At 39.1% G+C, this 25,828-nt stretch overlaps 3 protein-coding genes across 3 annotated transcripts; 1 reads left to right on the top strand and 2 right to left on the bottom strand.

Moving 5' to 3' along the window:
- Positions 1-1,310: 1,310 nt before the first annotated feature.
- Positions 1,311-8,304, bottom strand: LOC117294867 (hexokinase-2-like). Its single transcript, XM_033777409.1, has 10 exons — positions 8,123-8,304; positions 6,512-6,626; positions 5,657-5,822; positions 5,277-5,419; positions 4,591-4,717; positions 4,012-4,103; positions 3,590-3,689; positions 3,117-3,309; positions 2,371-2,529; positions 1,311-2,060 (listed from the first exon to the last, which is right to left on the bottom strand). The coding sequence occupies exons 2-10, from the start codon at positions 6,554-6,556 to the stop codon at positions 1,700-1,702; spliced, it is 1,386 nt and encodes a 461-aa protein (XP_033633300.1). The 5' UTR covers positions 6,557-6,626; positions 8,123-8,304; the 3' UTR covers positions 1,311-1,699.
- Positions 8,305-8,745: 441 nt separating this feature from the next.
- Positions 8,746-10,771, top strand: LOC117294947 (nuclear receptor-binding factor 2-like). Its single transcript, XM_033777504.1, has 3 exons — positions 8,746-8,910; positions 9,419-9,503; positions 9,886-10,771. The coding sequence occupies exons 1-3, from the start codon at positions 8,854-8,856 to the stop codon at positions 10,674-10,676; spliced, it is 933 nt and encodes a 310-aa protein (XP_033633395.1). The 5' UTR covers positions 8,746-8,853; the 3' UTR covers positions 10,677-10,771.
- Positions 10,772-11,827: 1,056 nt separating this feature from the next.
- Positions 11,828-23,894, bottom strand: LOC117294810 (E3 ubiquitin-protein ligase RMND5A-like). The gene is made up of 9 exons (XM_033777341.1): positions 23,706-23,894; positions 22,324-22,469; positions 21,427-21,564; positions 20,429-20,529; positions 19,462-19,628; positions 18,575-18,740; positions 17,693-17,795; positions 16,259-16,413; positions 11,828-14,217 (listed from the first exon to the last, which is right to left on the bottom strand). Exons 1-9 carry the CDS (start codon positions 23,839-23,841, stop codon positions 14,154-14,156), a joined length of 1,176 nt encoding a protein of 391 aa, XP_033633232.1. The 5' UTR covers positions 23,842-23,894; the 3' UTR covers positions 11,828-14,153.
- Between the last annotated feature and the right edge of the window lie 1,934 nt (positions 23,895-25,828).

Below are 25,828 nucleotides of genomic sequence, written 5' to 3'. Positions count from 1 at the left end.
GCTGATTGTTATCGGATTACAAATATCATGATATAACAGCCGGGATGACGGGCCCCCAGCAACACCTACATTTTATAACATCCATAAAAATTCCACCGCCAAAAATGATAATGGTTATGTAATAAGATTAAGCCATCCAACCTGCTGGCAAGCCGTCCTTAAGGTTGTTTTTCTACGTACTGGAACGAACACAGCAGAAGAGACAAAATTAATACAAAACACAGTTTTATGGCGTACGCCTTATATAATGCCTGCGTACATCATTACCAAACACAGCAATACGACAACACATTTACTATCATGCTATTTTATTAGAAATAAATATATGTGTTTACTTTATTTACTCTTTTTATATTAAACTTGAGTAACGCGTATGTGTAGAATGGACGCGATCAAAAAATAAGTAATGGTTCAATTTCTTATAGTTCAAGTTTCTGCTTGCAAGTGTGGTCGGTATAGAGCACACCTTGAGAGTGACGCCAGCTTTGGGTAAATTTGATAAACTGATTTTATGATAATCTTAATTTTTTGGGTAATATCCCATATTCAAAATCAGTTCAAAAATGAAGTCTATACTGACGTCACTTTCAAGCACACCTAAGCCCAATTTCATAGAGCTGCTTAATGGTAATCACATAATGGTGCTTACTGTAGCAAACAAAATTGCTAAGGTGTAAATGTATTTCACATGTTAGCAAGAAAATAAGGCTGCCATCTTGCGCGCTCACAATTGATTTGTATTGTGTCCTCATTAATTTTGGTGCAGATAAGCACCGGAAGGTTTGTATGATGCCTTTCGAAAGAAGGGACATGGGCAATTTTGCGAACTTTTTCTCCATCACACCCCCCCCCCCCCGGGTAGCAGTAAAAAAAAAAACAAGATTCGAGGAAATGGGCAGATTAGTTGTTCATACATAGACAAACGTCAAACAAACCTTGAATGATATAAATAGGCCCTAGGAATTGTACTATCTGAAAGTCTTAGTGACATTTTTAAGGTTAAAGTTCTGTCTGTTGTGTGGAAACAGTGAGATTGTTAGAGTTACACTGTGACATCGGCAAAGTTTATCTTTGTACATGTAGATGAATACAATAAAACTAACCAGTTACATTTTCGATTAAAAAGTTTGTTGCGTTTTAAGATGTCTACGAAAATCCAGCTGTTTTATGCCACGAAGGGAAAATAGCCCCTATTGGGAATTTGGATTTGAATGACTAATTGAATACAAAATTTGAATACAAACTGTGGCCGCCACAGTGGCCGCCTCAAACCGTGGCCGCCCAAACTGTGGCCGCCACAGTGGCTGCCTCAAACTGTGGCCGCCCAAACTGTGGCCGCCACCACAGCTGTACCTATCCCATCACTGTCATCGTCAACCGCCATGAATCTCGCCTTGTACTCCGGCGACAGCTCGGTCAACTTCTTAAATGTTCCTGAACGTCGGGAACTCAACTGAGTTCAACTGATGAATACGTTGTATAAGCTTATATAACTGGATATAACCGCTTAACCGCCAAGAAGAGGGAAACCAGCGAAAATGCCATGTAATGTTCATGACTGGTAACCTATAGTACTAATCAGGTAAAATTGCTTAAATAATACTTAGTGATTATTGCAACTCGTTGAAATTGGGCCCTTTTTAGTTTACATGAAATGTTTAATTTCAATTACTTGTAGACGTTTATGTTTGTTATACATTTACTTGTTGCTCTGCCTGCTAACGGTCGCAGCCACAACAGCTGCGCCGATCCCACTGCCATCGTCAACCGCCAGAAATCTCGCTTTGTACTCCGGCGACAGCTCCTCCAATTTCTTTACCATCGTGTTCCGGAATGTCGGGAACTCGTTAAACAAACTGCCGTCCACGCCGATACCGCAGACGGGACTCTTCTTGACGCGGATCAGCAGGGCAGCAATGGCTGCGGCAACCAAAATGGCGCCGCGTTCGGTAAGTTTGCAGCAGATTTTGTACACGAGTTTGCAGTCAACTGTAGACGGATTGTCAACGCCCATGGATTTTAGAATACGCTGAGATTGAGAATGCTGAACACCAGAATCCCTGCACAAACAAAACAAAGTTAACATTTCAAGGCCCCATTTTGTTTTACCTAAAAGAGACCTAAGATGGGGGATTATGCAACCTCGTTCTCATTGGTTTACAAATAGATTTTGCCTTACACATCCACCAGATAAAACAAAGCATCCAACCCCTTGCTGTGGAGCAAGCTCCTCCTGTACAAGCAAGAAACGTACTTCGATGGTCCCAACGCCTTGTCCAAAAGGCGCTGCGGTGGGATAGGCTGACCTATGCACAATATTAGATCATTTCCAAAAAACATCGGTTTCGAAAAGGCCCATAGGCTACCTACCCTTCCACGATTTCCGAGACGAATAACGTTGTGAATACCCATTGTTGTTGCAATGTGTCTGGTACCTTGCCTTCAAATAAAACCCCTTGTTGAGCTAGTTTAATTAGAATGAGACGTGCAACTTCTCCCATGTACTTGCCGGAAAACATCTTCTCGTATCTAACAGAAAAGATAATTTAATACATTATGATTGTCCCACCACATCTGTTCATTCATTTGCAAAGCATTGTCTTGTTGTAATCGAAAAGTACATTGTTAACATATTTGCATAAGAACTGCTCACCTAACCGAATGACCTATGGTATAGAAACAAAGGCATAAGTGGCACAATTATTTCACCTTTGTTAAGAGAAACCCTATAAAAATAAGATGTTATCAAACAAGCAATCTGAATTCTTAAATAACAAATCTGCACAGCAAAGCTATAAGTATTAGGTACATCGCAAACTAATACATTGATACCTCACCATGTAATGCCTCAAATCATATACAAACCAATTGTTATATTTTATTTCCTCTACTTTGCTTCGTCAAAGGCCTACCTTTTACCTTAAGACAATTACGGTATATATATGCTACATTTAAAATATCGGTCGTATATAGCATTGTGGCATTGTAAAAAGTAGGCTAAAATCGGCTTCATTATGACCGTGCGTTAAGTTGTTAATTCTGAAATAAACTCCCAATATAAAAAGAGTTCGTCGAGTCACCTTGATGCATATATAATAGAATATAGAGACACTAACATTTGGTTTCTCTTATTTAAAGTCTGGCTGTCCAGGTCGAAATCAAACTCTGCCCTCATGAAGTCGAGGGAGCCATCGTCACCAAAGGCACCACACTCGGTATCAATGACGACTTGTTGTGGTTCGTCATTGTCCCCTGTCCACCTTGTCACTTCACTCAATGGCGCGACGTATGCTGCATTGTAACCGGTTCCTGCGATGAAAAAGAAGTTCTATTCAGTTTTAATGTTACACTCATGTTAAAGATTATGTCTTTACATTTAAACATTGGGAGCTAGTCCAAGGTTGATGTCCAAGGTTGGGAGCTAGTCTGGGCTGATGTCCAAGGTTGGGAGCTAGTCTGGGCTGATGTCCAAGGTTGGGAGCTAGTCTGGGCTGATGTCCAAGGTTGGGAGCTAGTCTGGGCTGATGTCCAAGGTTGGGAGCTAGCCTGGGCTGATGCCAAGGTGGGGCTAAGGGTCTGTGATACTCACCTACAATAAGGCCAATCTTACAGTCATTGTCATAGTACGCCCCAGCCATAAGGACTCCAACTGTATCATTTAACAGAGCAACAGTGCGAAGCTTCAGGCTCTGTTTTCAAGATCGGACAAAATGAGCTGACTTTATTTTAAAGTAACTTCTTAACGGTTAGTAGTTACAACAAAAGACAAAAGAATGTCTCACATAACGGCAACTAAAGTTTGACAAAGTAAGAATAGGAAAACAAAGAGATCATTTTGCGACAAAACTACGACCTGCATGAAAATAATGACAAATGAATTTGGGCAAGGAAGAATGTACAGATCGGGTAAACTGTTAGATTTTTACAAAGTCATCTTCGTGTATAAACAAAGACGGCGATGAAGGTGATTTAGTGATTAAAGCAAAAACAAAAGAACGTAAATGTTTGAACCTTTTTAGCTATTGCCTTCTGTAGTAGTGCAACTACGTCTTTCCCAACGACGCCATCTACGGCAAAATCCTTGGTCCAGATCAGCAAATCGGCTTTATAAAAAGAAGAACAAATAGGTACAAACCGGACTTGTGTTTTAGTCGATTGAAGTAAAATATAGTTCAATTAAAATGATTGTACTTTTCTCATACCTTTGTTTTTGTATTAGTTCGATTGTTTTAATCCATACAGTAGATATACAATGAAACTAAGCTGTGAACACACATTAAACTGAGGAGCGGGCGGGGGGACTGATATATTTTACCATAAACACTCTACATTGAAGAGAAATGGTTCTCAAAATGCTTGACGACATAAGACGCTGCTGTTCTTTATTGCTATTAACTTTAGGAGTGATAACCAAACGTATTCAACCCCTGTAAATATAGGTCCCAATCAGAGTGCTGGAATATTATTTGACGAGATAATAGTCAACCAAACAATGTGCTACCGCTTACCACTGTTTCTCCAAAATGTTTTAAGACAGCATGTTTCGTGGAATGATGTCCCCAAAACCAATGATGCCAGTTTGTAACTCACCTGAATCCAATCGGCGTTGCTCCATGGGAAAAGAAAACGTAAAACTCAGTGGGAAGGTCACAGATTCACATTTGGCAAAGTGCGTCTTAATAAAGTGATCCAGCTTGTCTGCAATGTAGTCGAAAAACTGTCCAGGGTGACCAAAATAAAATCAAAGATTGTTTGAGTTACTTCAATGGATGGGTGGACAAAAAAGTAGTCAGTCCAAAGCCAACATGGCTCACCAGGCTGGTGTGGTTTCATTGGCATTAATCGAATGGGAATATTGATATTTCATTTGGATAGGGTGACAGTCCATTGCAGGTTACTTAAGCTCTCCCAGGTAGGCTACCCCATTAAATTGTGTAATTCTGGTGAAGAGAGCGATGGGTGAAGCATTCGTTACAGCGTGTCAGGGGCCAAATGTAGTGTGCGTACGGCCAACGGAAGAGAAAGAAGTGCCGAAAAATGGCACAGAAAAATATGCCGAAAAATGGCGCAGAAGAGCAGAATTCTGCTCTTTACAGACAGTATTTGAAAATATTTACTTAAATTAGAAAGAGTTGTTAACTTTTATATGAACTAAACGATAGACATATTATTATAAACCAAATCAAGTGATTTTATGTAATCTGGTCTGTAGGTTTTACACGGGTTAGCTCGAACATCTGACGTCACACTTTGACAGTTACCGGCCTCATGCTAACCTGATCTGAAGTTCCAGTTCTGACGTCATGCGGTAGGTGATACTTCTCAACTGCAGCAACCTCTATACCTTCACCAGTGAATTTGGTCAGCAAGACACGGAAATTAGTTCCTCCCATGTCCAGGGCTAAATAGTTACCCCTCTCTGTAAAATGTTTTAAAAAAATTGGCCCATGCGTTATGAATATTTAATTATGTAAACAAGATGTATTGAATAAGTGTAATTATAAAGCAGTCAGGTTGGCTCAGTGGATTATGTCCCTGCTGCTTTTCATATCTGTGGGCCCCGGTTCGATTCCTACCAGAGACTTGCATGTGGATTTGGGTTTTCAGTTCCTGCCTGGGCACGAGGTTGCCTGTTGCTCATGTCTGTATTACTGACCTGTGCCATTGGGCATTAATCGCACATGAGATATGAGCATCTTGACCGCTGCGTCTTCGTGTGTCTCTGGCTGTAGTCCTAAATCAAAAGAGCGCTGGCAAACTGCTATGAGTTCATGCTGAACTTCGTCTGTTAGATGTAATGCATCCAGAATAGCGGTTACTTCCTGCGCAACAAAATCAGACAAAGCTTATTTCTTTCTTCAAGCAATCATATATCATCGGCTCAGAAGTAAGTGGAATTTGTATGAATATCTTTTTGGTTTTATATACTTGTGAGCTCCCGGTTGAAGGCAGTGGACACTATTGGTAATATTGTCAAAGACTAGTCTTCAAAGTCCGTGTATCTCAACATATGCATAAAATAACAAACCTGTGAAAATTTGAGCTCAATCGGTCATCGAACTTGCGAGATAATAGTGAAAGAAAAAACATCATTGTCACACGAAGTTGTGTGCGTTTAGATGGTTGATTTCGAGACTTCAAGTTCTAAATATGAGGTCTAGAAATCAAATTCGTGGAAAATTACTTCTTTCTCAAAAACTATGGCACTTCAGAGGGAGCCGATTCTCACAATTATTTTGAGTAATTACCAAGTGTCCACTGCCTTTAATGGATCTTTCATAGATCAAGAGTGGTCTTCAATGTAACTGTTTGGTACAAAGTAACATCCATTTTCTAAGAAAACGTTCATTTGTGGATTTTGATTTATTCAGAGACAATTTTCATTTAACACCTGTCTGATCATTACGTAATATGAAATTGCTGTAAACGACCTTATTTACTGCGCCAGCGATTGGAAGAGAAACTGATAAGATAAAATGGTCAAATTGTAATTAAAAATGATTTGATTTACCTTTGGAACATGTTCACCATTTTGTTTCATCTGTGAGCCAGACATTGTCAAGAGACGCCTCGTAGTTTATATCAATTGGCAAAAGGAGATGGCAATAATTACAGTCCAAACCACACTGTGTATAGAAAAGGAGAACGAAAAAACATTACGGGAAAGCTCCGCTACAAAAAGAGGCTATAACATCCTTTTCATCTGACAACTAACACCTGTAGTTCCTTTTCAAAGTGTTTTTTGATTGATACAGCCCGAGGTAAATGACACAAGTAATTCAATTCAAACACACCCACTAATGAAAATGATGTAAGTTTTTTGGCGAAACTTAATGGAGCTTTCCCATAATGCATACAAATTTACAATCATGAAACATATAATTTCGAAGCATCATTGGTAATTAATTATGCACAATGATTCTCTCTATCCGGCCCATTTATACTTTAAAAAACAGTAAATGTACGATCGTTCTGATCTAATGGGATTATAAGTGCCAACTTTGTTTTTTTAGCAACTACCAAATCAATACAAAATGGTATTTAACAACTTCGGCCATGCACCTCCGTTCATAACGTCACAACGTTGCAAAGTGAACGGCATCCATTATTTTGAGGGCACACAACTAAAAATAAAATACATTTAGATGCTACAATTGTGATTTTTTTTAAATACTTTTATACAATTTGACTTGACTTATTTGTGTGAAGAATCGAAGATCGCTACCGTCAAGGGAAAACAAGTAGGCCTACATGTTCATCTGGAGTCGTGAACTTCTTTAAAATTGCGAATTCGTATTAGGACATAGTGACGACCTTGTGTCTTATATGATTTGTTTAGTGACTAAGCAATTAATTTGTGCATGTTTTTATCTCGTTGGTGGGGGGGGGGTCCGCCCTGTCCCTCCCCGGTTCTAAATTTGTATTTGTATATGGATCAGTCCACTTCATTTATACTACGAGATAAACATTGTTTATCAGCAGACTTTAATCCTGTTACTAATCATAGCATAACTATTAAAAGAACACGTTGCCTTGGATCATGGATCGGTCGAGTTGGTCTTTGAAAAGCGTTTGTAACCGTCTGTTAATGCATATGATTATTAGAAATATATTTTTAAAGTAGATTACAATGATCCACACACATTTGCTTCGAAATTGCGTAGCTTTCCATTTACTTTGCAAACTAACACGTTCAAAATAATTCCCAAACATGGAAAACTGTCACGAAATCACAATATATAGCTAGAGTTCGGCCCCATCAAAAAATAAATTGCTTTGTTATGTAGGTCAAAGTACACTGAAGCCTACAGCATTGCAATGGCATAGTAGGCCTACGGGTGAAACAGGACACGTGCAACATATTCAATAAACGAGGGGCGTGGTCGTTGAAAGGAATGTATTAATTTTATTGACCAACAAAATAATAATCAACACACCTTTGGAACGTCCTAATGTTTACTCACTGCACTCAAGAGGGATGCCAGGAGGAAGGGACATTACGCGCTAGGTTGCCTATGTTTTTAATTTTATATTCTAGCTGCTTTTGCTACCAAATCATGAACAGTTATTTGCTAAACAATAGAGCATGCTTACTCTGTAAACTTCTTGCAATGTAACTCACCTCTCAGAAGTGTTGCAAATAATATTGAGGCCGATAGGTTTTGTTGACTTCCTATGAAGTTTAATGGCCACACTGTGGAATAACACTGCTGGTTTTACAATCCGTCTCTGTCCACGTTTAGTCGAGATATGTCCCCAACTTGTTGTCATTGAAGATAAATAATGATGTTATCAGCTGTCCTGTCGTTACGCGTCATTGCACTCTTACACGCCGATTGGAATGGTAGTGCAAAGGCTATCCTATGTATAGGTTAAATTATGCAAATTTCATAGCGCTAGCAATTAGGTTATGCAAGCGTTTAAGCCTAGGCACAAAAAGTGGTGATGCCACTTACATAAGGAAATTTCCCATAATAACAACACAACCAAGAAACAAATTAAGTTCGTGAAAAGATTAACACTATGCATCAGTTTTCTTTTTCTGTGGACCTTCTTTATTTAGCTATTTATTGGGAATCCACCTGCTCTTATTTCCTTCCTCCATGCTCAAACCAACCAGAGCAAAACCAACCAACTTCTGCCCTAATCCTAATCTCCGTCGGCGGTGGCGGTATTTATAATTAGAATAAAATAAAAACGCGAAAGTCGCCAAGAGAGGGCGCCCTTTTCAAATATACACAGCAGATGATCTTTACTTCGATCGATCGCGATCGAGCTCAAGCAAGTAAACATAACAAAAATCGTCCATGGTGGTGTATTCCCCTTTTGAATTGACATAGGTACAATAGTATTATGATTAATAAAGATGAAACAAACATCAGAATGGATCCAGACTCGCCACTTAATCGGGTAAGGTCGAGTAAAGCCTATGCTTTGATTATGAATACAGACAGTGCAGGTGGGTGAACAGTGAACATAGAGTGCGGCTCAGACTGACCTAAATGTAGTGGAGCTGGACTGACTGTACATCCTGCTTAAAACTAACATTAACAAGAGTTGTGCAGATGTAGGTAGTCCGAAATATTGTTCCATATGCTATTGGGAAAGGGATAATCTTCCGGACATCGCCACCAATTTATCCGCCGTTAATTAACTCCAAAACCACTGTCCTGGTGAAAGAATTACCCCTCTGAGAAACGGTTGGTGTCAGAAATTTGTGTGGGATAATAACCAAGTTGTTCACAATCCTGCACATAGAGTAAATCAACACTGGAAGTATTTCACTTTCAGTGAATAATGGGTTCTGAAAGTCTTGGGTTATTGTCCATATGAAATGGCAGTATTTGCCGTGTACATACGTAATATTTCACTGTTGATAAACAGTGATAATTGCTTTTTGCTTTGTCTAACCCAACAGGCACATCAGATGGAGAGACAAGCTGAGAGAATGTTACTATCAGGACGTTATGATCAAGCTGTGATATGCTACAACCAAGCTGCAGGTATGCATAAACCATGACTGGTCGAGCTGTACAAAGCATTCATCACTTTTCTTAGAGCTGGCGCAGGAATTTTACATAGCCCTGGTTGCGGAGATATCTGTGGCTTGGAGTGACCGGCCCTGAAATTACAATACGGCCATTGCTTCTGTTACCCGGTCCTGGCCTTTGTGCCCCTTCACAGTTTCACAGACTTTTAATTGAAAATGGCCTAAATCCCTTCTTAAAGACGAATTGTTAGGCCATGGAAGGAAACTCTAGTACCTGTAATGACCTTATGTTCCGCAGCTGATCGTTTAGTTGCATTCAGTCGGGTGGTTTTGAAATAATTGTAGCTCATAATCAAGTTTGTGTATGACGTCACATGTCTTTGTTTTTATTTTAGAAAACCTGTCAGAGGCAATGAAACATACCCAAGACCCATCCGCCATTTTATCTCTTCGACTTCAACTCGATAATCTACTGAAGCAACCTCAGATTGTCAGGAAGCGGCAGCAATGGGGAAACAGAAAACAAGACATGGTCACCACAGTCTGGAACGGGCAGTTCCTGACTGACACTGAAGAAACCCATAGCCTGGAACCAGACCTAGCTTGTGAAGCTTCACAAGTACATGTAGAAGAGGAAGATACCAGGCTAAGGATGGATAGCCTGGAGTCCAGATTCAGCTCAGACGAGACCGACTCTCTCCTCACTTTAGTTCGCCAACATTTTATTGTCAAAGATGAACAGCCAGGCTACAGAGTATCCCAACTCCTGACAGCTATGAAGACATTAAGCCTGGGTCAAAGGCATCCCGATAACAACGAGCCATCAGACAATGGTCCCTCAGTCCTGAGCGCGAATCCAGTTGGGCGTAAAGTACCCAAAACCGAACGGACAGTCTTTGAGGAGCTCCTGACCCAGAATGAAGAGCTTCGGAACCACTTGGTCAAACTCTTCCAGGTGTTGGACAGCTGCGAGAATGAAAACCAGAAACTGAAAGCCACAGTCAAAGACCTGACGCGTGAGCTGGAGGAGTCTAGAGCTCAGACGGTCATCAGAGATGGGGAACATTACAGAGCCACCCTGGATACCCCTTTCTCTTTGATGGAAGGCTTCATTGGGACCCCTCCCAGTGAATCTCTACCTCCACTGTCACCTCTACTTATCCCTGATTTTGAAGACATGAATTGAAATTATATTGTGATTATTGCTATTTAAAGGCAGTGGACACTATTGGTAATTACTCAAAATAATTATTAGCATAAAACCTTACTTGGTAACAAGTAATGGGGAGAGGTTGATAGTATAAAATATTGTGAGAAACGGCTCCCTCTGAAGTGACACAGTTTTCGAGAAAGAAGTAATTTTCCACGAGTTTAATTTCAAGACCTCAGATTTAGAATTTGAGGTCTTGAAATCAAGCATCCTATAGCACACAACTTCGTGTGACAAGGGTGATTTTTCTTTCATTAATATCTCGCAACTTCGATGACCGATTGAGCTCAAATTTTCACAGGTTTGTTATTTTATGCATATGTTGAGATACACCCAGTGAGAAGACTGGTCTTTGACAATTACCAATAGTGTCCAGTGTCTTTAAAGTCACTAGACATCTTTGGAAATTGTCAAAGACCAGTATTCTCCCTTGATGTACCCCAACATCAGCATCAAATATCAAACCTCCTGTGAAAATTTGAACTCAATTGGTCGTCGAGGTTGTAAGAGAATAATAAAAAAACAAACCTTGTTGCACAAATTTGTGTGCTTTCAGATGCCTAAAAAGGACCTCAGGCATAAAGTCTTTTAATATTTGAGTGAGAAATTACCTCTTTCTCAAAAATTTGCGTTACTTCAGAGGGAGCTGTTTCTCACAATGTTTTTACTATCAACAGCTCTCCATTGCTTGTTACCAAGTAAGTTTTATGCTAACAATTGTTTTGAGTAGGCAGCTCTGTGAAAAAAAAATTTTTTTTACAGTTGTGCCAGTTCCAAAAAATCTATGTTAAAAGTCTGCACATGGTTTGTGATAATTTGTTGTCATGAATGCAGCAAAATACAAATCTTTGTTTCAAAGGACAGGAAAGTTCTTGATGGCAATTAAAAATAGTCAACAGGTTTGAGTGTTACATGTACCTGTGTGTATAAATTGTTATTTATCATCTTAATGCTACATGTTACATGCACCAAGCCATACTTTTTCCAGCGATACAAAGACCAAAAGGTCAAGGAAGAGTGATATAGGACATTGATTAATGTTGGGTGGCAAGGACTTATTCAAATTAACTTGCATTTTGATTTTACTCTTGCTTTAAGATAAAAAAAACAATCTGAGACCATCTTAATTCATTTGTAAATTACCTTGTCTATTTCAACAACCTCATTTATTCAAAAATTAAATACGTAGCAATTTACAATTATTTCCTCCTGATTTGGTGTTTTTTCTCTTGTACTCTTCTGAGAGCGTTAGGCAATTTATTTCTAGGCGAATAGCTCCATGACATAAGACTTGGGTTTTGAAGCCATGTTTACCTAACATTAACTGGCTGATAAAGACAGGCTGTTTAAGACTGGTTGGCAAACGTTTGCCCCCCCCCCAAAGCCATAATATACATGTACATGTTGGCGCTTTAGTTAATGCATCACACAATCAATACATACCAGTACTTAAAGTTCTTAGTAAGTAAGGTTTGCGATTACATCATATAAAAATCTCCAGGCTCACACACAGCAGAGTCCAGCATTCTGTCGGAGCACACCGATCGAAATGCCAAGCAGAACAATCTGGCTCTTCTCGGAGCCATCAAAAAGATTTTACATGGTGTCATCACAAACCTTACTTACAAAGTATTTTTCCCATAGCCTTAAAACGTATCTTTACTTAAAGTCTATTGTACCCACTAACGCACACAACCTGTAAGCATCTCAAGAAATGAAGCCCCAAAACATGCTAGCAATTGAAAAACAGAAAGGTTTTACAGATTTTCTTACATTATTACGCTTTTTAACAAATTTGTTGAGTTGAGATATGCCGAAACAGGCCATGAACTTCACTTTTGAAGGGAAAATGTTAGTTTGTATTGGAACCTTGCAGAGGGCACCACAGCAAAATCACAGGGCACCACGACAACTGCTGTGGGTGCTGTGGGTTAGTTAGTAAGGCCTGCTAAAGATTTGAAGTGAATTCAATCTGTATGCTGAGCTTTGCTAAAATGTTATGTGTAAGGAAATAATTTATGTACAAAATACAATGTTACAAAATTCACTTCATAAATAATACACTTACTATAATTATTTGATTTGTCCTACCATGACCAAGTATTTACAAGAAATTTGCAAAGTTACAAACACAGGGCTAAGCCATGCAAGGTCAAATTGCTGGCAGGAGACTGCCAGGTTTGGTATTTGGCATCAGTCATAAGCCTCAATGTGCGGCATCAGATGTTCGGACTAAAGCCTCTAACACTCGTTTTGAAAGTGTTACACAGCACAACTTATACCTAAACGTACTCGAGTCCTCCCTTCAACTGTAACATTGCTGAGATTTTATATACAGTTAATCTTAAACCATCCTCAGGTTAGTTTGCTTGCGCTGCGACTGAACCGTCGGCATTGAGCAGAAAAAATTACGCTCAATTAATTTAAACTGAAAAAACATCGAGTGAAAGTCCTAAAACAAGGATCACCTTGACAAAACCGTGAATGACTCTGATCGTCAAAGTTTCAATCATACGACTCTGATCGTCTTAACATCTGAGGTCATTAACATACGACGACTTGTCCTGAACGATGTTAACCTCAGGCGCAGCATCCTCCTGAAAAGTCAGTCGCCAACTGTTCTGTGTTGCAAGGTTGTCCTGAGGATGGCTTTATTCTTTGCTTGTGAAAACCCCAAATACCTCCCCTATTTACATTTAATTTATAAAAACCCATTTCCCACATGATGTAGAGGTAGTGATTGTGCTTGGAAACTGGTGTTATTTAAGACAAGGGTGTAAATAAAAAGCAATGTGTAACTTAACATACATCAACACAAGATAAATGAGTTGGTTTTGAACTATTTACAGACATGTCTTCATTTTCTGAAAAGATGAGAAGAAAACATTAAACTTGATTTTAAACTAAATAAATGATACGTTACCACAATAAGGAAACCAGCCAAATTACCATTCCACATGTATGATTTGTGACTGGTATCCTGCTCATTTACGCTAAGCCAAAAATTGATCAGCAAGATTTTGTTGCTTAACAAGCTCTATGAATTTGGGTCCAGATATTAGCCTGTTGACCTGTTCCTGTGTTTTTATTATTCAGTATCATAACATGACCACAGGAACACGAAATCCACTTTGTTAATGACTATTTTCTAAACTTGACATTGTTGAGATAGATCACAGTCATGAATATCATTGATGAGCCAAAGACAGGCCTCGAGAATAACAGGGCTCTGTTCTTGGTGCTTGTTTCAACTCATTTTAATTCTGGTATTGTAAAATAAATTAAGGTCCAGTAAAGATTTTGAGCTTCAAGCCCTGCAGTCTTGAGTAATTTTCCCCTAAATTCAAGCCAAGATGTCTTTAGGTTTCCGATTTGCAGATGAGTGAAGTTCGCTGCCACTGCAGTCTTGAGATCTCCAGTCAGTAATGTTGTCATCTTTGATGGCATTACAGTCTAGAGATAGAGTTGCTTTGATTCTGCTGGTGTTGACTCAATGGGACAGTATGGACACTTTATCCTGAAGAAAACAAAACAAGTTCTCTTTATCAAAATCGTATTCGGCCCGCAGTGGTTTACACTGTACACTTTACCGATTCGTGTCATCATCCTGAAATTTAATCTGTCTTACCATGTCTACGCAGAGGACACTCAGCTTTACATAATCTTAAAAATCTTCTCAAGAAAACGCCAATGCATCTATTGTAAGACTTGAGAAATGCATCCAAGGGATTCGACGTTGGACACAACAAAACTTCCCAAAGTTAAATGATGATAAGACAGAGTTCCTTCTTTTTGGGTCACGTCAACAGTTGACATGGGTTTCAGTGCCATACATCTCCATCGGTGATGCTCGGATAGCTCCCTCGCTGAAAGCTCGGAACTTAGGGGTTATTTTTGATTCATCGATGACAACCACACATCAACAACATTGTTTGTCTGTCATCATACTACATCAGGAATATTGGTAAGATTTGCAAGTACTTGGACAAAAGTGCCACTGAAAAGGTCATTCATGCATTTGTTTCATTTTGCCTTGACAACGGCAATGCTCTTCTCTACAGTCTTTCTAATAACCAGATTTCCCGTCTTCAACGCCTCCAAAATACCGCTGCCCGCATTGTGACACTGTCTTAGAAATCCTGTTCTATCACCCCCATTCTGAAACAACTACACTGGCTCCCTATCTCTCAACGAATCATCTTCAAGCTAATGCTCATTGTCAACAAAGCTCTTAATAGCAAGGCTCCCCAAATCTCGACACTCGTGGGGTGACAGGTCTTTTCTTCAGCTGCGCCATGATCTGGACCTCTCTTCCACTTAATCTTAGATCTTGTCTTTGTACCACAACATTCAAATCTCTTCTCAAAACTTATCTTATGACACAGGTTTTAAAGGACTAGTTTTGTTATTTTCTTTGTTTTGTTTGTTTTTGGTTTTACTACGCCTTGAACACCCATCAGGGTGGATACGTGCGCATAACAAGTCTTACTATTTTTATTCTGAAACAACTACACTGGCTCCCTATCTCTCAACGAATCATCTTCAAGCTAATGCTCATTGTCCACAAAGCTCTTAATGGCAAGGCTCCCCAAGTCTCGACACTCGTGGGGTGACAGGTCTTTTTCTTCAGCTGCGCCATGATCTGGACCTCTTCTTTGTTTTGTTTGTTTTTGGTTTTACTGCGCCTTGAACACCCAGCAGGGTGGATACGTGCGCATAACAAGTTTTCCTATTTTTATTATTTTATTTTATTATTTTAAATAAAACATGAATCCTGGATTAATCTTAAAGGGAAGGTATCTGTAATCACTCCAATAATTAATGGCAATGAAAATGTATTTGGTTAGAAGTACAGCAACTTTCAATAGTTAAAGGATTTTGAGAATCATTTCACTTTGAAGTAAATTGGTATGAAAAAAAATATCAATTTTTATTCCCAACCTTTCTCCAACATTTTCTCCCAAACCACTCCTGTGCTATTCCATGGTACAGCATCATGGCTGTATTATGGTATTTTATCATGGTTATACCATGGTTGAACTCATGGCCCGTATATAATATACTATTATACCACTACTTCAAAAAATTGCACTGGCCGCCCATCACAAACAGAATTGACTTCAAACAACTTTGTCTACATGTCTTCGAATTCCTTGCTCACCAGTCACCATCATACATATCTTACATGCTACAACCGTATGTCCCACCGCGTTCCCCACGCTCTTCCTCAGAGAACCTCTTGGCTGTACATCGCACCGTATCCAGAGCTGGTTCGCGTGCATTTTCTGCTAGCGCTCCAAATCTATGAAACTAATTACCATCACATCTTCGCCATGCAACTTCATTTCAATAATTCAAGAAACTACTTAAGACTCATTTGTACAGAAATACTTGACTCTTTTACTTTACTTTTCATTGGAACATCTTGAGTTTGGACTTCTTTGTTGCATCTTCTGTAGGCGCTTTGTAACCTTGGGAAAAAGGAGCCTCATATAAATGCTGATATGTATGTATGTATTAATACCATGGTACCATGGAAACTAGAAAGAGCAACTTACTTGTTTCCGTTGGTCAGTTTATTGAGTGAGTCTCTTGAGATGGCATGCCCACAAGCAAGCTTGACTGGAGGGTTGGTATCAGACGTCTGTTGCCGTAGGATCGGACACGCAAAGATGGAATGATATCGATGGGCCTCCCCTAGATCAACCTCAATCTGGGAGAAATCAAATCAAGATATGATTAGTATCAAGTCAATACTGACCGAATAGTAATCAGCATCAATGCTACAAATAGAGGCTAATATATATATATATCGAAGTCTTATATAGCGCACGTATCTACCAAACAAGGTACTCAAGGCGCTGAGTATATACAAACTTTCAGAAAGATAGGTTATTGCAGTGATGAATTCTGAGACCCAATTATTTAGCACCTTATAAGGGTTTACAAGGTGCTACGGCGCATTAAGCAGCCACAACCAGGAACACCGGGGCGAACCCCTACTCTTTTCAATAAGTGCACTGGGTTCTTTTACATGCGTTACACAACACATGGGACCAACGGCTTTACGTCCCATCCGAACGACGAAGCAATGGTAAAGTGTCTTGCTCAAGGACACAGTGTCACGGCTGGGGATTCGAACCCACACTCTGCTGATCAGAAACACCAGAGTTTGAATTCGGTGCTCTTAACCGCTCGGCCACGACACTTCCAGCTAAGTACACAGATCTCAGACAAAAGTGTCAAATTTCACTTCCATGTGTACATGTTGAAGTTGGTTTACTCCCATGTATTGACTGTAGTACAAGTGCGGTTTGGCGCATCCATCTGGAGATCACGAAAGTGGTGGATTGTTTGTCTGACAGCCAGTAAGTTTGCAAAATTTACACATTACTTCGCAGTGAAATAATTCTCAAAGTTAAGACTGTACTTCTAACCAAGTCAAATTTTGTTAATAAAATATGAACTATTTGGAACCAGGGTTCGATGAATCTCAAAATCCCTTAAAAATGGCTTTGGGGCATGAGTCCTCTTTACTAGACCCAACGACTCCCTCCCAGATGTGTTTGGGAGTTGACAGACTCTGTGCATCACCAGAAAAACACAACTACAGGTTTAGACACAATTAGTAGGATTTGAAACTTTGCATGGTGGAAATACGATATGGAAAGGTTTGCGGTAGCACCATGGTGTAAATCTCTTTTGAGTTGGGGTGGTTCTGAAAAGAACCCTTGGTTTCAACTCGACGTTTCGATCAGTATGCTCTGATTGTCTTGCGAATTGTTTCTTTCTCTCTTTAGAGACAGCTTTACCGCTTTCAAGAAAATTTCAAGGTTTTAATAAAGTCCTGAAATCATTAAAAATCTTGGGAATCTTGGCCTAAACGCTCACCAAAAAAAAAAAACAGATTTGGAAATATCTTTTTTGGTAAATAGTTGATTGATAACTGACTTCAAGGGTTGCCCCTCCTAACTTGGCTCCTAGCTACTAACCGGTAATTCATCCTTAGCACTCCACACCACCTGACATTGCCGTTGCTGCATGACCTGTCTTATGTTGAGAAGGGCTGGAAGAGCTACACAACCTGCTGATATGCTGTAAAGAATCAACAAAACAAAATCAATGTCAGACTTCCACTCATCCTCCAAAATTCCTTAGTTTGGCTGATGTTGAAGAAGGTAAGCCATTTAGAGATATGATGGACACTATAGCTATGGGTGTGTTCGTTTAGCTTCCCTTTGTCGACCCAGCGGTACTCACTCGGACGAGCCCCTGACAAGAGCTAATCGAACAATCACACTCACCCTCTCGTGGTGACGTCATGCACCTGGTGCCAGCCCCAAAGTGACCCACTCCACAAGCAGGGCACTTGGGGCTGACCTGGGTGAGCCTCTGGAATCTTATCACACATTCATGGAGAATAATGGAGGGTTCAGGAAGGTCTCTAACCAAGGACTAGGGACTAATGCTTTTAATAAATACAAACTTATTGTTGTTTCTCTACAAGGGCCTCCTTTCCTTCACAAATAACTGGGTTCTTTTTATGCGCAACTCAGAACATCAAAGGCCAATGGTTTTACGTCAGATCTAGACTTGACTCAAGTCTCAATCCGTGAGAGTCCTTTTATTTTCAGACCCCATCGCCTAACATAAACAAACTTTTGCGCAGCCGTCATCCCCCAACCAGTGTCGTGCTGCAGAATAGGTACTATCTCGGCTTTTTTTACACTTTCATCCTTGTTTTCATGGCAAAACAGCACATCTCTCTGAACAGCATACATGTAATAGATATATCTATGTACAAAATGTCAATGTTTGAGTTAGGCTGTTTTGACTCGGAACAGCCATGCAACAGCATATGAGCCCAGCTTTACCTGACAGTTAGAGGGCTTTCTACAGACAACCCCAGCAGGGAGCAGGCATCTTGGGTGAAGACATCAGAGATGTCATCCCATTGAATGGGATCTAGAAGATGAGAGTAAGGCGTATGCTCTAGGCCTTGCCGAATGTACAGGAGACTTCCCATCAAAACTTGAAATTCTGAAATGTTATCAAGAAAGAAAATAAATCAGGGGATATTATGATCTACTTTAAAGGCAACCGTTTGATTAGTGGAACCGTTTGATTCCTTTAATCCCATGTGAATGTAGATATAAAGCGAAGGGGTTCGCTCAAATCAGCAGCAAATTGTGCTATCAGAATTAGGTCTCATAATTCAAACATAGTCCCACATCTTGCAGGAAATACCGTATGTTACAGCGCCAGGAGCGTCACTGAGTGACGGATATGTGTGCTATATAAGAAGCCACAATTGTTATTATTATTATATACAATACAACTAACCTTTGAAAATTTCATTTCAAAAGGTAGTAGCATTTTTGATATATTGCTGACAATCTGGAGTGGTTATGTCCACACGAGAAGAACAATCAGTAAGTGCAAAAAACAATCTGAGAAACACTTCTCAGATTGAACCCCTTTCTCTTCTAAACACATTCCTTATAAAGACATAGTTTCTCAAAATGTTATAAAGAAACAAAAGCTGCGGTGCTTCTTACTAAGTAAGTTATTTTGGTCATTTATTTTTTGAGAAATTACCAAACAAGAATTTTACAGACAGCAGAACTTGAGTTTGAACACGATTCAGAAGTGTCTCAAACCTCAATGGTAAGACAGAAAGTGGGAAAAAGAATAAAGTCAAACTCTTGGTTGATTTGAAAGTAGCATATTTTTTTGAATTTTAGTCTGGTACTGAATTTACCTTTAGTGTGACCCTGCGCAAACAGGGAGAAGTTCCTAGCGAACGCCAGGGCTTCTTGTTGCTTGACTCCGCCCTGGCAGACCAGCTCAATGAAACGTAACCGATGAAGCTTAAATTCTAACGAACTGTTCATGGCTTGTAACTGTTCCCGATGTCTTGAAGCCCAACTGCAAACGCCATAAAAGGAAAATATTTTGTTAAAAGGACAAACAAATAAAATTGATAGTAAATATGAGTATTTTCCTGTCATGCAGGTATTAAAGTGTTTGCAAAGAGCTGGAAGTTGGGTGTCCGAATTTGCTGTATATTTCACCCTCTTGGTACCAAATCATTGGAATAAACAACCACTGGTAACTGACCACTCAAGCATGAAGCAAACATTTTACCCAACAGAAAGCTTTTTTCCAAAGACCAATTCTACAAACTATTAATCACCTTAATCTTATATTGTCTGGTTCACCCTAGTGTTGTTCCTGGTTTGATTGGCAGCATAAAGCGCCACAGCACCTTGTAAACCATTAAATGATGCTATGAAAAGGATGGTCTCATACTTCAAAAAAACATAGCTCCAAATACCTTGCAGGAAACAAAAACTGTGCACTTTAGTTCGCCAATCGGAAGGTGATATCCCAGTATTATTATTATCACTGATTCTTTGCAACATTTTTGCAAAAGGTTTTGATCCTTTTGGAAATCTTGGGGGAAAAAGAGAACAATGAATGTGCTGGAGCCAGTCAGGAATGACACAAATTTATCAACAGTCCTCTAAATAACCCATGGCACCCACAGCAAGTGCCGCGTTGCCCAGTGCTTCTGCTGTTATACCCTCTGCAAAGTTTTAAAACAAATTTACATTTTCCACAGTGCCCCTTACTAGAACAAAATGTCTGTGCCCCCTTCAAGAATATAATTTAGGCGTGAGATAACAAGGGATTGAAATGTACATAAATGGTTGTAGACAACTTACATTAATGCTGGCTGGAGGTCTTTCTGTTTAAGGGCTTCTAGAATTTGGTTGATCTCGAGGAAGGGTTCTTTTGCCGAATCTAACATATCTAAACCAGCCTCCTGAAAACAAACACAAAAAGAATCATCTCTGAGTCGCTGAATCTTGAAATTGAATAGAACAACAATCTCCCATTGGTTTACCATGGAATCTAAGTGGAGAAAATAGTGTAACAATCTCATGTTTTTTTGTATACTATTATAGTTTCTTTAGGTGAGATAACCTAACATTACAAGTCCCCCGACAGCCACTTCAAGGTGAGTGCTACTCTTAAATGATTCGGGCTATCGACCCAAACCACCAGGGACACGTTGCAAGTTACTCCTGGCAGAAGCTGAAACAGGGTTACCCCCTTCACAGTCTACAAGGATGTAGGCATGGATATCATCCACTAGGAGCCTGGTTGGTAGAGCAGAATTCATGCACTACCTCCCCAACTTTTTACGAAGCAATTATGGTTCAGTGCCTTGCTCAAGGACACAAGTGTCATGACCGGGATTCGAACCCACACTCTGCTGCTGACAACACCAGAGCTTGGGTCCAGTGAACTAAACTACTAAGCCACAAAACACCACAATTAGCTGGAGGGTGTCTCAGCCACAGCTGAAGTCTAAGCCATGATTTAAAAAATGAACATGGGTATCAGATCTTATGCAGCTTGGGTCCGGTGAACTACATGTAGACCACTTGGCCAAGACACCCCAGTTCAAGGAGAACCTAATCAAATCATCACAGGCCTGTAGGGTTTGTTTTTGAAAGGGCACCCTATGAGGTAATTGTAATTTTCTACTGAAGCATTTCGAGGGCACCAAGGCACTGACCTAAGAGCATGGAGGCAATTGCCTTTAGGTGCCTCCGTGAAACATCAGGCATGTCACCAGCATGATTTAAGTATACAGCGTGGCATCCCAGCAATAGTAAACAAAGGTTGTTCAGACTTGTCTCCATTATATACTAACCTCTGTGAGATTCTCTGCGATGTCTAACATCCCTTGGCGTAAGAAATGTTCACATATGACTTCATTCAGAAGGTGCATTCTCTCTGGGGACTCAAACGTCTGCTCTGCATTCAACTGGATCAGATCACTTACAAAATTCTAAATAATAAAATCAAGAATAAGTTTTGTACAGATAATTCTATAACATCCAAAACATCACATTATGAGACTAATTAAGACCTCACTCCATGGTAGTGAAGTTAATAACGAATAAACTTATAACCTAAAGTACATGTAGCTGATTTTCTACCTTCTGCCCAGGTATTAGTGAAAAAGCAGGAAAGTTCTTTTCAGAACTGAGAAGACACCAGAAAAATCTGAAAATCTATTCAGCGGTAGTAGAAAATATAGCAAGACAGTTCTCTAAAGAACAAAAAACTACTTGGCAAGTACTGTAGACACACACATGGTGTTACCGCAAACTAAATAATTAACACATTATGACAAAGTAATAATGTCAACTCCGAGTCACGGAAATTGTGACTCAACCCAGCTACAATGTACGTCAGGGCAAACCCTGGCAATGTCTGGGCCCGATCATAGTAGATCTGGGCCAGGTCTGACCACAACAGGTCAGATGATATCTGATCTGGGCCAGGTATGGCCACACCATGTTAGATGATGTTTGATCTGGGCCAGATCTGGCATCACCTGGTTAATTGATGTTTAATCTGGGACAAGTCTGTCATCACCAGGCTAGATGATTTCTGATCTGGGCCATGTCTGGCCACACTAGGTTGGATGTTTGATGTTAAACCATTGTACATCAATTGATTTGACAAAGCTAATGTAAACAAAGACATCATTAGTATAAATACATTGTAAGTAAAGGGGTGACTATTACACTGATGCACTCACCTTATCAATGGCTTTGCCTACTTTGGAGACGCTGCTGTGGATGTCTTTGTGTTCATTGCTCACTCTGGTCAAGATGTCTTTCGTTCTGTTTTGAGCGGAGTTAAGGATCAGCTGATGTACTCTGTTGCGTTCACTGTGTTGTTCGGCTAAAAAAGATATAACACTACAGCATTACACTCAAATCTAAGATTTAAATAATGGTGTTAGAAACAGTCTTATAATACTAGAGATATTTCTTTACCCATTTTGTGGTTCAAGCAAAATTTAGTAAACTTGTGATTAACTCAATAACTGCCTGGAAGTACAGGTCGTGGCTGAGCAGACTCTGTCAAAATTATACATGTTGGACCAGATTGTCATTTGCCGCTCAAACCGATCTCGTAAACCTCCGGCCAGGCGGCCGTCGGGAGGAGGGTTACGTTATCGCAACTAACTGTTATAAATTCCGATAAGCGTAATAAATATTAAGTCTACATTAAAGAGAAAATATCACAGATTGGTTTCTTATCTCCTGAAACCAAACATTACTGGTCTGAAATGGGGGAAAATGGATTGTTATGAAGTGTGTGTACTTCAAGGGGGTGGGGGTGTTTTACTTTCATGCCTTATGATATCTCTGGATTCTAATATAGTAAGTAGCCATAATGCCTTAGGACAAAAATGTAATTAAATTTGGTAAGTAGTCATTGAATAATATTTTTGGTTTATTTTGCACGCTTCACTAGCTTCTGAATATTTTACTCTACTCACACTTTTATTTGACTTTCCCACAAAAAGTATGAGCAGTGTTATTTTTATATTTTTTATTTTATTTACATGTCCAGATTGGATCGAAAGCTAAGGCCATCTACCCTATTCATTATAATATTATCAATATAAATATGTTTATCGGTATTTTTGCCGACAGAGAAAAAAAAAATTGGGTACGAGTTGACTTGGGTACGAGTTGACTTGGGTACGAGTTGACTTGGGTACGAGTTGACTTGGGTACGAGTTGACCTGGGTACGAGTTGACCTGGGTACGAGTTGACCTGGGTACGAGTTGACTTGGGTACGAGTTGACTTGGGTACGAGTTGACTTGGGTACGAGATGACCCGAATTCGATAATGATACCTTCCCTTCCCCTATGAATAATGGAAAATTCATCCGACTCTGACTGCCACATTTTCACCTTTGTTCCCTAAAAATCAATAGGCCCTATCTCATTTAAGTGAATTTTTAAAAAAATGAGTGAAAATGTGGCAGTCGGATATGTCAATTGAATTTCCCAAAGTATTTTTAATTTTATATCCAACATCATTTTATCACGTTACTGATGCAGCTGCATTGTTAAATGAAAATCCTAACACAACTTCGCAAATCCTTTGGGAATAAACCTTACCACTTGACAACTCATGCCTGATGTTGTTCAAACTGTCGATTAGTTCTTCCAGTGTGCGCTGTGAGTGAGCCTTGATTCCATCGAATTTTCCGAGTACTTTATCCACTTCTTTTTGGACGCTTAGACAGGCGTCCATGTTGATGTTTTCCTCTTTTGTTCACAAAAATAAATAACAGAGCTTCCGGTCATCGTCAGAGAATTTTTCTTTCAATTATGTGTTATAGCGCCCTCTCTTGACCATAATTAGTTCACGAGGCTAAAAAAGTTGAGTCTTGACAACTTGAACAACCAAATAGCTGTAGTATTTTCAAGCTTTTCTTTTGAAAAGTGGAAATGAATTGCAAAGATTTTTGTGGTAAATCTAGACTACAAAAAGGCTTCACTGTTTTACTTTCAATATATATATGTTTTTAAAGCATGCAGACAATGTTGCCAATTGTGTTATGTGTTTTTTTTAGTAATAATAATAAAACAATAACTAATAGTTTGACAAAATAACTTTGTATGCCATTTATGTATTTTATTGCATCAATATTTTGGAATTTATTTATTTAACAGGAAAAATCACTTACTAAAACACATTGTACAAAAATATCAACCTGTTACCAGGGTAACATATATTTCTGAACTCGTAGTATAATAAGCATTAGTAAAAAGAAAACGCCTTAGAATAAAGTTGTGTTAATCAACAAAAATATATATTTCAATACCAGTTACATATACACGGCTAGTCTAAATTAGAAAACTTTTTCCAGTGTAACTCCTTTCAGAAATCAAATTTTTGTTTCCAGATATGAACTCGAACAAAGTTCAACCAAAATACAAACCAACGTAGATGAGATTGTATGAAGGTTTATCAGATGACTTGTATAACTGTACAACATTAATTGCCATGTGACAAACATTGCAAGTACATACAGGCCTTTAATTACACAGGGAGGCCACAGCCTTTGATGCCCCTGATCTTGGCCTTGGTGCCCCTTCAAAAGTTCCCCATAGACTTTCCAATGGAAGTGCCCTTTGCTAACTAAAAATGGCCTTGCCCTCTCAAAAGCTGGTACACGATGATGACATTATTTCAGAACACTTAAGAACAACGGTGAAAGGGCAAAAGCACCCCCTCCCCTACAATACAAAACAGAATCTTTAATAATGGCGGATGCAAAATTAACATCTGTTAATTATTCTGTCTATGTTGTTGAGCCCCTCACCCACACTGACCATGGTATTTCATACATGATATATATAAACATTTCTTACTAAATCTGAAGATAGTAGAAGTAAGATAAAGAACTATTAGAATATTATTATGAAGACCATAGGCTTGCCAGACAGTTAACCACAAACTTGACGACATTGTTACTAACGTAATATTCCCCTTAGAACAATCAAGACAAAAAGATCTGTACTAAATTACAAATAATGTTGAAATGTAACATTTGTCTTTCATAGAACAGAACTGCTTCATGTAAACATTGAAATTATCAAACATTATAATGTATCCTCAACAATAAATAATGAAAATTACAGACCATGTTAATTCAACACCAAAGCTAAATATCAATTTGCTGATAATGCTAATATGGCTACATGAAGCCTGGGGCCATAAGTTTTAGCTAAGAAATTAAAAAAGAACTCCTAAAAAAATAAAACTTCTTCAATCTTAAATATATTTTGCAAGTCTTAAAATAGTATATGTTTTACATAGAACCGCCTTATAAGGGGAATTCAATGGACAAAAACTGTATTTCAGCAACAAGATAATTTTTTTGTTGATTTCCCTATATCCACGTATTACAGCATTATGTTCGTGTTCGATGATTTAAAAAAGTTAAGGACTTATTTGACAATCACAACTTTAATATTTTGACATTTTGCATTAAACTAAAAATCTATTGTACACTACATATTATACTCAGACCTGGGCCCAATTTCATAGAGCTGCTTAAGGCAGAACATATATTGCTTAATAATTTTCTGCTCAGCAGAAATGACGCAGGATACCTGTCATAAATTCTACATGAGACATGGTAGTTTGGCTGGTAATCTTATTCTGGTAAGCATAACTTCTATAAGCTAAGCTAATTTTTGTGCGTAAGCAGCTATATAATATTCAGCCCAGT

The sequence above is a fragment of the Asterias rubens genome, chromosome 9, assembly GCF_902459465.1.
Source record: "Asterias rubens chromosome 9, eAstRub1.3, whole genome shotgun sequence".
Lineage (NCBI taxonomy): Eukaryota > Metazoa > Echinodermata > Asteroidea > Forcipulatida > Asteriidae > Asterias > Asterias rubens.
The sequence above is the reverse complement of the archived record's forward strand: the minus strand, read 5'-3'. Positions and strand labels throughout refer to the sequence as shown.